Source organism: Osmerus mordax, chromosome 5, assembly GCF_038355195.1.
Source record: "Osmerus mordax isolate fOsmMor3 chromosome 5, fOsmMor3.pri, whole genome shotgun sequence".
In the NCBI taxonomy this organism is placed as follows: domain Eukaryota; kingdom Metazoa; phylum Chordata; class Actinopteri; order Osmeriformes; family Osmeridae; genus Osmerus; species Osmerus mordax.
In genome coordinates this window covers 9,364,779-9,380,438 of record NC_090054.1, presented here as the reverse complement: position 1 = coordinate 9,380,438, position 15,660 = coordinate 9,364,779, and the positions used below count along the sequence as shown (strand labels likewise).

At 42.5% G+C, this 15,660-nt stretch overlaps 1 protein-coding gene across 4 annotated transcripts in view; it reads right to left on the bottom strand.

Moving 5' to 3' along the window:
* marchf8 (membrane-associated ring finger (C3HC4) 8) overlaps positions 1–15,660 on the bottom strand; it is a 62,237-nt gene that overhangs the window by 14,860 nt on the left and 31,717 nt on the right. For all 4 annotated transcript variants that reach the window (XM_067236190.1, XM_067236192.1, XM_067236191.1 and 1 more), the window contains 2 exons: positions 7,250–7,300; positions 366–445 (listed from right to left, as the gene is read on the bottom strand). In XM_067236190.1, the coding sequence (XP_067092291.1) occupies positions 366–445; positions 7,250–7,300 (131 nt within the window). The remainder of the gene's footprint in view (positions 1–365; positions 446–7,249; positions 7,301–15,660) is intronic.

Genomic DNA, 15,660 nt, shown 5'->3' with positions numbered 1-15,660 from the left:
AAAACATAGCAGAGGGAGAGGGTAGTCGGCAGGGGCTGAGGAGAACCCTGGGGTCTAATTATAGCTGTTCATCCACACACAGCAGTATACCCTTTTCTGAATGAAATGTCTTCATGAAATGACTTGTCGTTATCTCGCAGCCTTTTTTTGTTTTTGTTTAATGGTCCAAATATATAACCAAACATTTTTTATGTAATATGTACAGATGTCCTCTCCACTGATTCAGTTCTATACAGCCTTTTCCAATTCCCAGATTACAGTGTATTTGTCCCTGGTCTTGAGTGTTCTGGTGGGAGATGTTCTGCAGGCCATACTGGGAGGAAAGGTGGATTGGGAAACAGGGCAGAAGGAAGAATGATGTTTACCTGCAGATGTCCTGGTTGGAGGGGGTGACAGATGTCCTTGAGAAGCTGCAGGGGGCGTTCACAGATGTGGGGCTCCCGGCCTAAGAGAGACCACACACAGTCACACACAACCTCTTTTTGGTCTTAATCTCCATAGATAAACATGCATATCCTTCTTCATCTTTAGGGTTTAATCTGTGTTGCATGTTTCTCCATATCTTGGTCCTGTAAACTAAACAGGTGTGTTTCTTTTGGGAAACACAAATACAATTTGTGATTTATGCAAAAATCTGTGTGGGTGTGTCATGTCTGCAGAGTCCAGACAGAACACACACACATACACACACAGCATTATGTGGAGCCAGACCATGCCAGATGGAACCTGCATTGGACAGGGGTTGAGCTTCCAGAAATGAAATCCAAACAAATATACCAGAAACATTTTGAATGCTACGCAAACTAGATACAAACCAGACTAAAAACGAGAGAAACGGCAAGGACACCAATCCTGCCTGTCAACCTGGCTTAGCATGCAAAGGACCTGCTCTGTGCCTGGGTGTGGAACTCTTCAAATACTTGGTGGTAATGGTTGAGGAACGAAGGAGGAGATGTGTTTGGGAAGATGTAGAAGAAGCAGCCGCCTCCTCCAAAATAGGGTATTGTCAGGATACTGGGGTTGAGCCTATCTAGCCCGTCATTTATGTTGGAGACTAATTACCTATTGATTTAATCTGTAACTATGGGAGAATTTATACCTCAGGGCTTTCGGGGGATCAATAGATAATTCAATGTCCGCCCAACACTCCCTGTCTGTCTCTCTCTTTCTCTCTCTCTTACACTGTGAAGGTTGGAAAAAGATGATTGACCTAGTTAAACACATGCATGCACACATCTTAAATCTTTGAGTTCATGTTTGAGACTGCTTGTTTTCAAGGTCGGGACAGGGTAGACTACAAACACAAGCTGAAGAGGACTGACATTAATTTCAAACCTTTCCAGTGTGGGAGTGTGAAGACGAATATTTATGTATAACTAGAATATTTTGTGTACAGGCAAACATACAGGCAAAAAGCTTTGTGTGATCTAGTTAGATAAATCACTTCAAACTAAATAGAAAATCCTTAAACAAGATACACTCAAAATATTAGCTTGCGTTTGCTGAATACTTCGATCCCTCTTTACGGAGGCATTCAAATAAAAAGTCAATTGTAAATTTGTGTGCAATTTGAAATGAAAGCACATGCAGTCTGTGCAGTCAAGTCCTGTAAAGTATGTATTGCCTTTTTAACCTTATCAGTTAAACGTTTACTTTGTAATCCATAAAGACAGACTTGAGATAACACACAATAGGAGATGATGTGCAGGACACTAACAAAGGCTGTTACTATGGTGAGTAAGTAATGATTTATAATATCATCTGACTCCTCCTTCTGTCCTCCCTTTTATCATTTACAAGTTATTGGTGTCGGTAAACCTTGCCTAGGGCACCAAATGTGCTAGGACCGGCACTGGGCAGTGGAATGGGGGTAATCTTCCAAAACAGTCGGATTTGCGAGATCACAACTACACAATAATCCATCTTGCCAAGCTTCAAATTATTCATTTGTGCCTGAACCACAGTGGTTTGGACAATCTGCAGATGGTTCATCTAATCACCTGCCACATATATTTTTTAAGTACCTGCCGTTTTCCAAATATTTTCTAAAAGACACCTTCCCAGATAGATATATGTAGCAAACAATTTGGCGAGTCAGAGCAGGATGGGGGTGAGATATGAAAAAATGAGTAGTAGGCTTGCATATGCCTAGCTCACCAGCCTCCAGATAATAAACAATATACTGACCAAATCCAAGGTCAGGGCAGGCAGTCTTGTTAATGTTTCCCGGAATTATACACCTATTTCCTCCAGCACATCCTTATTAATATGAAGGCTTTCATTTAGCTCTCTTTTTTAACTCTCATAGGCCTAACTCTTTTGTTCTCCCTCTCTCTCTATTTTTATCCTTTTTCTCTCAGTTTTTTGGTAGAGAATTTTTTTTCTCATGAGTTAGATCTTTCCTTGATATTTGGATTTAAGTAATCCCAACAGTACAAGACTGACAGCTCTAATATACCACATGGAAGACGAGGATATGAAGGGGTCCGTCAACCCTAGTCTACCATGAATGCAGTAGCCTACAGTGTCACTGAATGGGAGTCTAAGTGGTCCGATCGAATGCAGTTGGCCAGGTTTCAATCAAAGTCTTTATCAAGGACAAGAAATGCGACACCCAATATGCTGTATTTGCTTATGAGAGCCTCAGATGCTCATGAAGTCAAATAGGACAGACAATGTTGTCAGAAAACTAATACTTTGGCGTTGTGGCCGTAATTACGGGGCTTTGCTAACAGCAGTTGCGGAGCCGCAGATCCCGAGGAGGCACTGATTACCCCATCACTCCTGCGCTAAAGGCTAATCTTATATCATGTCTCTCCGTCTGCTCGTTCGTGGTGCACGTGTGTCTGCAGCAGGAGTCGTCTCCACACCAAGTAGAACACCGGATCTTTAAATCCAGCTAAACCACTTTCGCCGTAATTTATGCATGACTCTTACAGGGCTCTCAAGTCTCACACATTTCAGCAATTTCGGATTTCGCACGCTGATAACACGGGATAACTTGTCCCGTTTAATGGACGAGGCACAGGCATACTGAGATGATAGTTGTCTCAAGGTATACAGTGAAATGGCAATCAGAAAACATCACCAGTGTTACGAAAGGACCTGTTAGGCACTAAACTGAAAGTTCCTGACATCACAGCAGCACCTGCATCTGTTCCGGTCGACCAAGGGCCGGTCGACCAAGGGCCGGTTCGCTGAGCTATGGATCACAGGGCTCTCAAGTGTCACGCATTGAGCGTGACAGTCACTCATTTCGGTCTTTTGTCACGCCCTCCCGCCACACATTGTATTTCTCACGCAGAAAAAAAATATTTATAATATATTTAATATGCCGCAGCACCCAACCAAAATTCCTCTGGCCGCGCCACTCTCACTATGGAACCGGCAGGAATTAAGCGCGTCTCCCCTGGAGTTCTTAGTCGAGCCTGCCACTTATCAGCCAATAAAAAAAAGAAAGGGTCTCTACAATAGCCAATCGGAAAATAGCACCATTGTATGTGGGTGAGATTTAATGCAACAACCAATGGAAAAAAAGCATATCCTGTAATTTTTCACGTGATTCTGCTACAACGTATTCCAAAGGTTTCGTTCACCTACTAGGCTGCAAGGTGAACCACGAAAAGTCTTTTAGAAAATGATTCCTGCTCCACAGTCTGGCATCTACACAATCTTTAGCTCATAAAAAAGAACTATTCGTGCTAAGCTACCAAAAAAAAGTTTGTTGCTGAAATTCCAGTCGATTATCGTTGCGTCTATGTTTTATGCAGAACTAGTTTCTTATTATTCTGTTTTGTACAGTTGTATATCCTATATCATATTTCATATTCTTCATTACGATTGTTTTTATGGTTGATCAGTGTTTTCATTTGTGGAAGAATGAATTCGAATGAATGTTACAACAACTATAAGTCTGTCTCCCCCCCCCCCCCGCCCCAGGTTAATGTAATAGCCTAGTTTAATAACTAATGTAATATTGCACATATTTTCGTACTATTTCCCCTAAAGCAATAAGGTTAGGCTACTTAGAGACCTTCCACTCATAAAGTATGTTCTAAATGGCATAAATGCTGCCAATTATTAATTGACGTATTAATAATTGACGTTGGTCAGTAGCCTATCGATTAAGGTACTCGAACGCATGTACACTGTCTGCTTCATTTGAGCTTCATAGGCTAAGCAATCTGTAGCAAATAATAACAATAAACCCACTATTTATTAATTAAAACTAGCCTACTTCTGCATAGTAATGCACCGAAAATACAAACGTAAGCAAAGGCAGCAATCGCTATCGAATCAACAGATATGTGCAATTTAGCTAGCAGGGGAATAATACAGATCACCAGTTAACTTGATTTAAATTAGCAAGAATATAGACTAATACAATAACAGGCTTAAATTAACTGACAAGTTTGCTATACGACTTCTCAAAGACGCACAATCTCAACTGCGGTGTGAAGCGCGTATCCATGCTATTCTCCGACATGCACTCTAACAGTCACATAGTCGTCCTAAAATTTTGTACAGCCCTATTTACATTTACATTTAGTCATTTAGCAGAAGCTTTATCCAGAGCGACTTACATTAAGTACAGGGACATTCCCCCGAGGCAAGTAGGGTGAAGTGCCTTGCCCAAGGACACAACGTCATGTCGCATGGCCGGGAATCGAACCAGCGACCTTCTGGTTACTAGCCCAATTCTCTAAGAGCTCAGCCACCTGTCTCCCGATTTCTGATTCCAATGGCTTCAGAAATGTAGTCGTGGCGGCAAAATAAACATAGGAAACACTAACGTGCAAGGTCCCATCCTCTATTTGACAACCATATCCAGCCATGTTGACAAAAAGCAGCTACCTTATTGGTGTAGAAGGATCACGTGTCGAACCGTGCCACCAAAATCCTATTGCGCAATGAAGAAACTAGTTCTGCATAAAACATAGACGCATCGACAATCGACTGGAATTTCAGCGACAAACTTTTTTGGTAGCTTAGCATGACTCGTTCTTTTTTATGAGCTAAAGATTGTGTAGATGCCAGACTGTGGAGCGGGTTGAAACAATAACAGGGTTCACCTTACGGCCTATACAGAGCAAACCACTGGAGCTCGAGCATCACTTTGAGCACAGTCATGATATCCTGTTTTAATGTTACAACAAATTCACAACTTGTTTGACACAAACAATGACAACTTGACTGCTGTTAGAAAATGTTTCCCAGATAATTAGCATCAGTTTTTCATGAGTGTCTTAACCAACAGTTTTACAGCCTGTTCACTGACAACACCTGCTCAGAACAAGTAGTTCATAGATGTAGCCGGTGTGTATCGGTGAAATTCACTCCTCAGATATGTAAAAGGCCACCCGCTTCGACGATTAGCTAGCTTTACGTTGGCGTAGTTGGTAGTGGTGGCGCTTGGAATGTCAGAGGTGGCAGGTTCGAACCCAGTGCGGGACGAACATAGGCCTGATACATTTGACGGAGCTTGCAATATTTCGTCTGATACATCAAATAGGCCTAGTCATATTTTCGTTATCACACGATGACTGACATATTGTCACATTATAAACATTTCTTTCCAAATACGCGTAATAATGTTGTGTTTTGCATAGTCGATGTTATAGGTCACTTTTAAAATAATGTCATATTTTATAATTATATTGTGGCCATGGATGCATTAATCATTGCTGCCTTTTAAAGATGTCAGGTAAAAAGCAATTAATTAATTATTTAATAAATTTTGACCCCCTGGTGGTGGTGGTGGGGGGGGGGGTATGGGGGGGAATGTCACTCTTGCCTGTCTTCAAAACTTGAGAGCCCTGGGGTCACTGTTCACTACTGTGGGTTTATAAGAGATGTAATACTTTAATACCTCCCAAATCGGTGAGGGAGGCAACACCGCGGCCGCTAAAGCGAGGAGCTGCCACAGCCACGTCTGAGCTAAGCCCCATGACCTAGTGGTAACATAAGCGCTGCCAAACCAAGAACCCTTTTAGAACGTTGCAGATAGAGCACAAAAAAAACTTTTATCCTACAAAAAAAAAACATAATTATCCCACATTTCCGTTCTCCCCGGTATAACCGCATGCACAATTTAATCCTATCCATATTTCTGAGCTGTATCTACATATGAGTTGAACATATGAGTCCTTGCAGTGTGAGTATGTGTACTTAATGTTCTGAAGCTGATGGGTGATGAGAGAGGCTGACTGCACAGGCTTTGTTGTGTTAAATAATCTGCTCTTTGTTTTGTTCCAGGAAGTAGAAAAGAGAGACCAATACCTTTTCTCTGGCCTTGCTGTGAAATAGGCTATTTATACCCAAAACTGAGATGTACTGTGTGTTCTCTACATGTCTCTTAGTGACAAGCTGCAGTAAATATGTAATTTTTAAGGTCTTTATTGTTGCCAATGTACTGCTGACAACTCCACAAACACTGTGTGTGATATGCTTGTGGGAGTATGGGAGTTTGTGTGTCACCACTGGAAGGCGAGCACGGAGGCTGGGACTAAATGGATAACAAGTGTGTCTGTAACCCATCCTGTCCTGGCTGAATGAGCTTGAGGGATGATAGGACACTACCTCTCTTCCAGAAACGTGATGAATACAAAGAGCCGGCCGCCACACTTGCAAGTCATGTTCATAAACACACCTGATTGCTCCATTACCCTTTGGTGTGCTATTGTGCGTGAGATACTGCTGCCTAGGCAGCTCAAAGTCAATACAATCAGAATAACAAATAATATGTTTCCTATTTACAGCATCTAGAATTATGGTCATGGCACTGAATTATCAAATCTATAATACTCAGTCAGTCACACTTCACATTCTGTGTGAACTGAAGTCTGGAAAGTACTGTTAGCACAAGCCACCCTCCGTGTTTAATTTATGTCTTTGCTACCAGGCTGTAAAGACACCATGACTGATGCTGAAAGACCTAGCAGTAACAGCTTCAACCAACATGGCCACCAGTGTTACTGTGCTGACGAGATGACCGTGACATCTATTAGCGCAAGTAAAAAGTTTATCCGCTAAGAAGCTCACAGGTGCTCGGGAGAACATGAAATCTGTCTCTAAGAGCCACGGATACAGAACAGGCAGGAGAAAGGACAGAGAGAGACGGAAAGAGACAGAGAGGGAGGAAGAAACAGATGGGAAAACATGAGCGAGTGGGAAGGAGAAAGATGGGGAGAAGAAAATGGAGGTCTGTATGGTGTCATATTGGATTTCCCATTTTCCCAGTTCTGCTTACCTTTGAGATATTGCTGGACCTGCTTGCTGAATGGCCGAGAGGCTTCTCATTCTGCAAGAGAAGAAGAGACCATTTAAATAGTTATACGTTCACGTTGGGAACTCCAGAGCATGTGCACTGCTACACACAAAGTAAGGCACTGACATTAAGATCTAAAAGGCATTAGTAAGGTAAGGAAGCAATGACCTTAATGTGTGGCATGTACTACATGACTTCATGTGAGACGACAGGAATATATTGTCTACAGGAATATCTTTATATGAATAGCTAGAGGCTTGACATGGTCTCCTAATGCATAATCAATCACGGTTATATACTGTAAACTCACAAAGGGCCCTTCAACACCGTAGGGACTGTTTGTGTGTGTGTGTTTTGGCCTCTACACAAAGAGAGTTGAGCCAAATAAGCACACACAGTTGTTTAAGCATTCAAGCATCTTGTTTTTAGTCTCGTGTGTGTCCTGTCCCAAACCCCAGAATTGGCCTTCAGGAGGTCTGCTAAGCCCATACACCCAGAACTAGGCTGAGAACAGGCCTTTGTGGAATAGTGACAACATGTTCAGTTGGCTACTTCAATGATGAAGCCTACACATACCGTACTGTACCATGCAGATAAGACCATTTCATTTTAGGTTCAAAGCACACACACAAATACAATATGAATATGAACGTCATTTACATTTATGCATTTAGCAGACGCTTTTATCCAAAGCGACTTCCAAGAGAGAGTTTTACAAAAGTGCATAGGTCACTGATCATAACAACGAGAAACATTGCGGGTCCTTTGAAAACTGTACAACATATTACGGGCCAAGTCAAGTTATAGTATTCCTGTCACTATATGCAATCACAAGCTATGAAGCTACAAACAACAAGCCACACACACGGAGGGACATGCTTTTCATTTTAAATTACTCCACCACTTCACTTGTGTTTCTAGCCTTTACCTGTTGCCATGGTAATGTTCGTTAAAGAGGCTTGTGCACTACGTCTCTCTATCATTCTCTCTCCCTGTTTCCATTCTTACTGCTCTCTCTCTTTTTAGGCGTCTCCCACTCTCATTTTGGCTTAATAAAACATAACAAACACCTTAAAAATGCTAAGATAAACACATGAACCACATGAACACTATCTCTGTCACTCACACAAATACACACACACACCAATACCTTTTCTCTATCATTGCTGACAGTGACACGCACAACCAACCCCTCCCTACAGTACAGAGAAGATAATATCTCATATCACTCCATGGCCATATCTCTGTGACTGATGTGATTAGATGGGTGCATAGAGTACACACACAGACACACACACAAACCTACACTTACACAACATTCACAGACAGAAACACAGAAACAAATACACACACGCTCACAGAGTGTGATTCATGGCTGTCCAGTGACCCAGTCGAATGCCATCATCACACTATTACTCATCACTGAGGGCAAGATGGCACTGTGAATAATCTCCTGTCAAATAGAAGATAAACATACACACACAACATACACAAATATGCGCTTGTCTGTTTTGTGTATTGTTGGGTAGATCTGTTAAATATACCATAGAGCACACTATGACAGAGCCCTCATGTAAAGTATTCTCTATACAGTACAGGCAAATGTAGTTCAGTCCAAAATATATGAAGGACATGGTGTCTGGTGGGTGAGGGCATAGTGCCTGAGGCTGCAGGAGGTTCTGTCAAGAGTTCAGCTCCTCACTATAGTCCAGGTGTGGTGTATGGATGTCCCGTCGGCTGTTTGACACACTGTCACTTCCGATCAATGCTGAAGATCAGCAGATGGTTCAAATGTGTCACACCAGAAGCTGGGCTGTCCTGACCCTAGTAATATATCTAGTTGCTTTTTTACTTACTATACGCGCACAAGCAAACATATAGACACACGCACATATTCTATTTGACACAAAAACACGGACACTGTCGCACACATTTGCAGATTGTAAATAAAGACATTCCCATGCAAATGCTCTCACCTTCATAAGCATGCACACACATATTACACCCACATAGGAGTAATAAGTATAAATTGTGCCTCGGCCATTATTGTCCAGGTGAACCTTCTGCTCGTCTGCCGTTGACCTCATTATCAAAACATATTTCGTCTGCATGGCGTCCCAATCACACAGAAAAATGAAGGGGTGAGAGCAGGTGAAATATTGGAGACACTGTACAGATGGATGGGTGATAAATGACGGGTTGGGGGGGGGGGGGGGGGGGGTATTGTTTTCCAGTGTCAAGACACTGCTGCTATATCAGCAGGGAACATGGTACTGTACATACCCATAATGGAAATAAGAATAGAGACCATGCTGATACAAAGATTTACAGCCATCCTCTGTCTCTCCTTACCCAGAGATGGCATAACAAGCGGGGAGTCATCATTGGCATGAACTCACTGGGAAAATAACGAGGCCACAAATACATCCGAGGCCCTTGACTTTAAAAGGCAGGGATGATTGGAATAGAAGAGCGGAGGATAGATGGATGAGAGAAGGGGAGAGCAAAGTGCTGTATAGAGCATAAACACCCTCCACACTCAGATTAATAGGTGGGTCACTGATGTCCCTCTGTAGCCCATCTCTCTGCTCTTTGTTTCTCTCTCTCTGTCACTCTTTCTCTCTACCTCTTTCTGTCCCTTTCTCCCTCTGTCTTTTGCACACTTCATCTTTCCCCATGCTCTCTTTCTCTTCCTCTCTTTTTCAATTTCTCTCTACCTCTCTCCCTCTTTAATTCTCAAACTATCTCCACTGTCTATCTATCTATCTATCTATCTGTCTGTCTGTCTGTCTTTCTGTCTGTCTCACTTTATCTCTCTTTCTCTCCCCATCATAATGTCCACTTTCAGTGATGGAGATCTGTAAATGGACTGCCTTCTCCAGAGTCATGCTTTATTCTGGGAAGGGAGAGGCAGGCCAGCAGGCTAGTGTTTCACACTGCTACAATGCTCTCTCTCAGGGCCTGCTTAGAGCCCCATGCCCCCTCCAACCTCCAGCTGCATCTGAAGAAACACTGTGAAAGAGGAGATAATCCGGAATGGCTCTATTTGAGATTCTCTTTCTCTCTCATTGTCTCTGTCCCCTCTTGATTTACTCTTGTCTATAACTCTCCTCCTCAATCTCTCTCTTTCTCTGCTCCCTCTTTGGAATAAAGTAATTCTGAGTTGCAAAAACTCAAGTACAAGTTCAAGATGGTTTAATTTCTCAAAAGTCGTTTTAGGCTGAGCCTAATCAAAGAGTGCATCTGACATGCTCCTGCAGTGAGGCCTATATATGCAAGCCAATCCTTCACTGGCCTCAATACTAAATGTATAGATACAGTATTGGCACTCTCTATGAGGACAGTTGGCACTGAATACCCAGCTCTTAGATGTACTTATAGCATATTCAACAGCAAAATATTTAACTTTTATCTTGAAATGTATTTCCTTTCAAAGGTTCAAACCCAAGTCGATTAACAAACCTTATAGGCATAAGCAGGTCTATACCAACACCAGCTGGCTCTGAGTGATTTATATAAAAAACCTATAGTCCAAGATAATCCTAGCACAATAAATCTGCATCACAGTTTTTCTGACTTTCTTGAGCAATCAAAGTTGTTAACATGCAGCCCGAAACTGAAAATACACTCGACAAAATCAGCTACGTACCTTCATCTAAACATGAAGTTTAAATCTAAACACAAGTTCACAGTTATGGGAGTGATTGATCAGTTGAGACCACATTTAAAATGGGAGTTTAACATGATATGTTCATTTGAGTTGTGTGTGTAGCATTTACAGTGTGTGAAAGACATCAGAAAATGACCATTTACTGTAATACATAAATAACTTCAGATACTAAGAGTGAGATGAGATATTCTGTAGAATTCTTTCAGTTGGTTTTTGTACAGACCTCAGTTTCATTCTGGTCTAGGCTTACCATTCAAAGCAAGCATTTGTATATACAGTCAGAATGTTTCTGCTAGTAAAAGTACCAAAACCAGAACAGAAACTGTCACAGTAGCACTTTGCTGTTTGTTTTGTGGTAATAGGGCAAGTCTTAGCTTTTCACATAGAAGACAGAGAGAAACAGAGAGAGAGTGAGAGATAGCGAGAGAGAGCAAGAGAGAGAAAGAGAGAAGGAGTAAGAGACAGAGAGCACTTCTTCCACTTCTGCCCTCTCGAGACATAACAGACTGAATTAATCAATCATAGATGCCCTCTCCACCTCCAAAAAGCTGGTTAGTTCCCTCACCCCTTCAACTTCTACAGTTATAAAGGGCTAGTTTGTTTCCTGGGGAGGCTAATACAATCACTCAGTCTGAGACTACAGCAATCAACCAACACCAAACCAGACAGCACAATGAGCAGGATATGTAAGAGCTTCTTCCATGGTCACTGCTGAGAGAGAGAGAAAGAGAGAGAGAGAGAGAGAGAGAGAGAGAGAGAGAGAGAGAGGAGGCCAATGACTGGGCCACAGCCAGTTGGAGATCGGTGGAGTTCGAACATGCATCAGTGAGGAACAAAGCTCCTTTAAAAAATGGGTACCCTTAACTAACAACCCTTCCTGTGGCACAGAGAAGAAAATCATGTTAACAGGATGTGGAAGCACAATCATGCCTTATTTATGTACTTTCGCTTTCCATTTACTAGTCGTATCTGTGTTTAACACTGGGAATAATATTGCTGGTGGATATTAAGTGGATTGACTGTGAGACGACTTTAATCAGAATCAAATCTACAGCTGGCACCATAAGTGTGTAGGGTCTAGACGGCTACCGAGTGTTTCATGAGAGTGAAGATGTTGTTTTAATACTGTAGAGAAGGCATGCCTCATAATACCTCATAATGTAACAAAAAGTTCAGATTTTGAGTGAAGAAGTGTCGAGCACTCCAAAATTGCCCAACTTGCCCGTCGCTGGGATGGGAATGGGGAAGTGGATGTGGCAGCATGACAATCCTCCGACAGAGTGTCAGTAAGTGGCTAACGAGTCCTTTAATGTAGCAGCTTCCTTCTCCACAGAAAAAGGTGCAAGAACATCCACACTGAATTCCCAGCCAGACACGTTTGCCAAACCGGTGACAAAGAGAGGGGGGTGGGGAGAGTGAGAAAGAGAGCGAGAGAGAGAAAAAGAAGGGGTTGTCTGAAGGAGGAGAGAGAGAAAGAGAGCAATTGAGAGAGAAAGAGAGAGAGAGGGGGCTGGCTTGAAGGAGGGCGAGAAAAATGGAGAGACAGAAAGGGAGAAAAAAAGATTATCAGACCCCCACAATAATGAGGTGAGTGGGAAGGAGAAGAAATTGAATTCAATCCCCAGGAAAGAAAGCATCAACTCTAAAAGACAGAGGGATAGAGTTGAGTTGGTGCACACACACACAGTCAAGGACCAGGGTCTGTTAAAGTGACCACTGCGGTTCATTGATCCTGCTACTGAAGGAGAGATGTCACTTCCCAACTGGAACAGATCAATGACCTGGAGGTTAGAGTACCTGCACAGGCTGCCCTGGCTTCTCAAACAAATGTTTGTATGTGTGTGTTTCTTTCAGTGTTATCACTGGTGAAAGATCTAATAGACATGAACTTCAGGATAACCAGTTGAATAAAAAAATAAAAAAAGAAGACAGCGGTGTCCACCCTCTGATTACAGGGATAAACAGACTCTAGACAAATAGATTAGAGCTCTAATCAGGTGGTGAATTTCTAAAAACAGAGTAATTACAATTGAACTGCAGAGCAATTTTGGTTACATCACCTCCATACAAAAGGTCTACTCTCTACTTCACATTGTCTGTCTGCCTTTGTGCATCTGGGCAGAGTTTTCATGGAAACACACACACACACACACAAACCACCATAATGTAGTCAGAGCAGCTTGTGTATATGAGGTGAGGCCATCATGTTTACCGTATGCGTACACAGACAAGCTGACACAGGGATTCCTGACAACACAAAGATATCTGAGATTCCTCAGCAAAGTATAAACCAATGAGTTTCAGCCTGCCACCACCGATAGATATGACATGTGTATTGCTATATATTTCAGATTCCTTGAATGACAAGTTTCATGAAATGCAAACTATGGCAAAAGCAGACTGAGACACATCCTAGTTTTGCACGCCACAGTCATTTCCTTCAGCCATCTGGGGCTTGCGAGAGGGAGGGGTGAGGGGGTCATGGGCAATCCAACCATAAAACGGCAATGCATACTTTGGCTATATTCTGCTAGGATAGAGTTAGCAAGACTAGACTAGACCACATTCAATAAAACAATCCCACACTGTCAGATGCTAAAGTAGGTCTGCATTGTTTATGTGCATTTTAGTGGTTGTATGAGGAAGTGTGCATGTGCAAAAACCACGTTACCACTGAGACAATATGTGAAACGTTGCAAAGGCAGGAAAGTGTGTGTGTGCCTGCACATTCTTTTGTGTGTGCGTGGGGCTACAGACTTATGTGTCTGTATTCTCATGAGCAGGAAGCGAGTGTGTGGTTTCCTCCCCCTCCTCTCCTCCCCCTCTCCCCTCCTTTATCTGTCTCTCATCTCCCCTCATCTCTCAGGGATAATTGCCCCAGTATGTCTGAACAGGATATGGGAGCGGAGTTGACCAGCACTTCCTGGCAGCCTCATCCTCTTGGCCCAGGGTGTGGACAGGCCTCAGCTGTACTGTCACAGTGGTGTTAAGAATTCTGACTGCAGTCAACACAGATGGACACTTACAGTATATTAACATATGACTGAAAATTATAATAATGAATTAAAATGATGAATAGAAGGCTCCAAATATTGTTTCATTTCAATGACTGAGGGTGAAAGAGGGTTGAGAGGTGAAAAGAGAAATGGTGAGAGGATGTGAGAATCTGATAAATGCTGTGTCGCTGGGAGAAGAGAGGAGGACTATTTCCTCATTAAGTAGAACTTGAGTTGTTCTCTTGTCTCTGAAAGTCATTATGCATTTTGAGTCCATAACTGAAGCCATAGATAATTACAGTCTTTCGGCCCAGTGCTTCCTAATTAACTGTGTTGACTATGTGAGCCCTCAGTTCCCCTGTGATATAACCGTAAATACACACACACACACACATAAATGCACTCGCACACACTCACATTGACACACAACCACTAGCACACACACACACACCACTGGAAACAGAGGTCACACATGCAGGCTACTGCACTGCCCAGGCCTACATTACTAATGGGGAAACATTACAAACAGCCAGCTCAATAAAACACCCACTCTACTAGCCTGGCCCTCCTCCTCTCTTCCCAAAAGGTTTTAAGCTCTGGCTCAACATGTGACCGCTAATCCACACACACACACACACACACACACACAAACACACACAAACACACACACTCTCACCCCCCACCCTCCCACCCCCACCCATGCTGTCCTCCACACCAATGCACCGCTTAGGGATTTGACACAAAGCCCTGTCATTTAGTGCATCAGTCAATGATGTGATATGCTAAGCTGTGGATTGAGATGAGAAATATCAGATTTATCCCCAACAGAGTGTGTGTGTGTATTTATGTAGTGCCATACACACACTCACTGACTCCAATGTTGGGAATAAATATAATATTTATATTCCCCTGCATTGGGATGATGACATCCAAGGTATTCCTAAAGAGCAGTGTGTGTACGTGTGTGTTTGTGTGATGTAAGTATGTAACGCAACTATATGAAGTCTTACTTTACGGAGGCTGCAAGTAAGTGACCTCAACATTGACCCCAAAACACTCAAAATCCATCCAAACACACTTATATATACATATAATTGCTGACTTTCACTGGACCTTGCTCAGGTATTTTTAGATTCCAAATATCCCACCCTACAATATGTGAGAGACCACAGAAGTTCAAAGGTAAGATTGGAGAAAGACGAGAGAGAGAAGTGAAAGGCTTAGTGAGTTTGCCAGGCTTTGTTGATGACCAGTCTCGAACACACACAGTCCACACACACCCTGAAGTTCTGGTACCATGTAGCACTTACACAGAAAACTATACTGAACCAACATACATTGAGAATGTCATCATCCTCATCATCGACCAGACAGTACAATGCCTCGCCCCTTCTCCATCCCCCCACCCTGTACATATGGAGAAAGAAGAGAGGAGGAGAAGAGGAAGTGGGTCATCTTTTCATACAATGAAGCCAGATGCTTCTTTGACCCCATACACACATACACTCACAGGCAAAAGAGGGAGTGGGTCTCCCCATCACTCTCCAAATACACATACACAATCACTAAAACACGCACACGTAGCGCACATTATGCAAAAGTCATTTTCCACCCAAACACAAAGAAAGTATAGGAAGACAATCAAAATACAAAACACATTCTCGCAACCTTACAGACATGCAGTACACAGTCTCTGCAATCACATACTAGTATCACTCAGTTTCCAG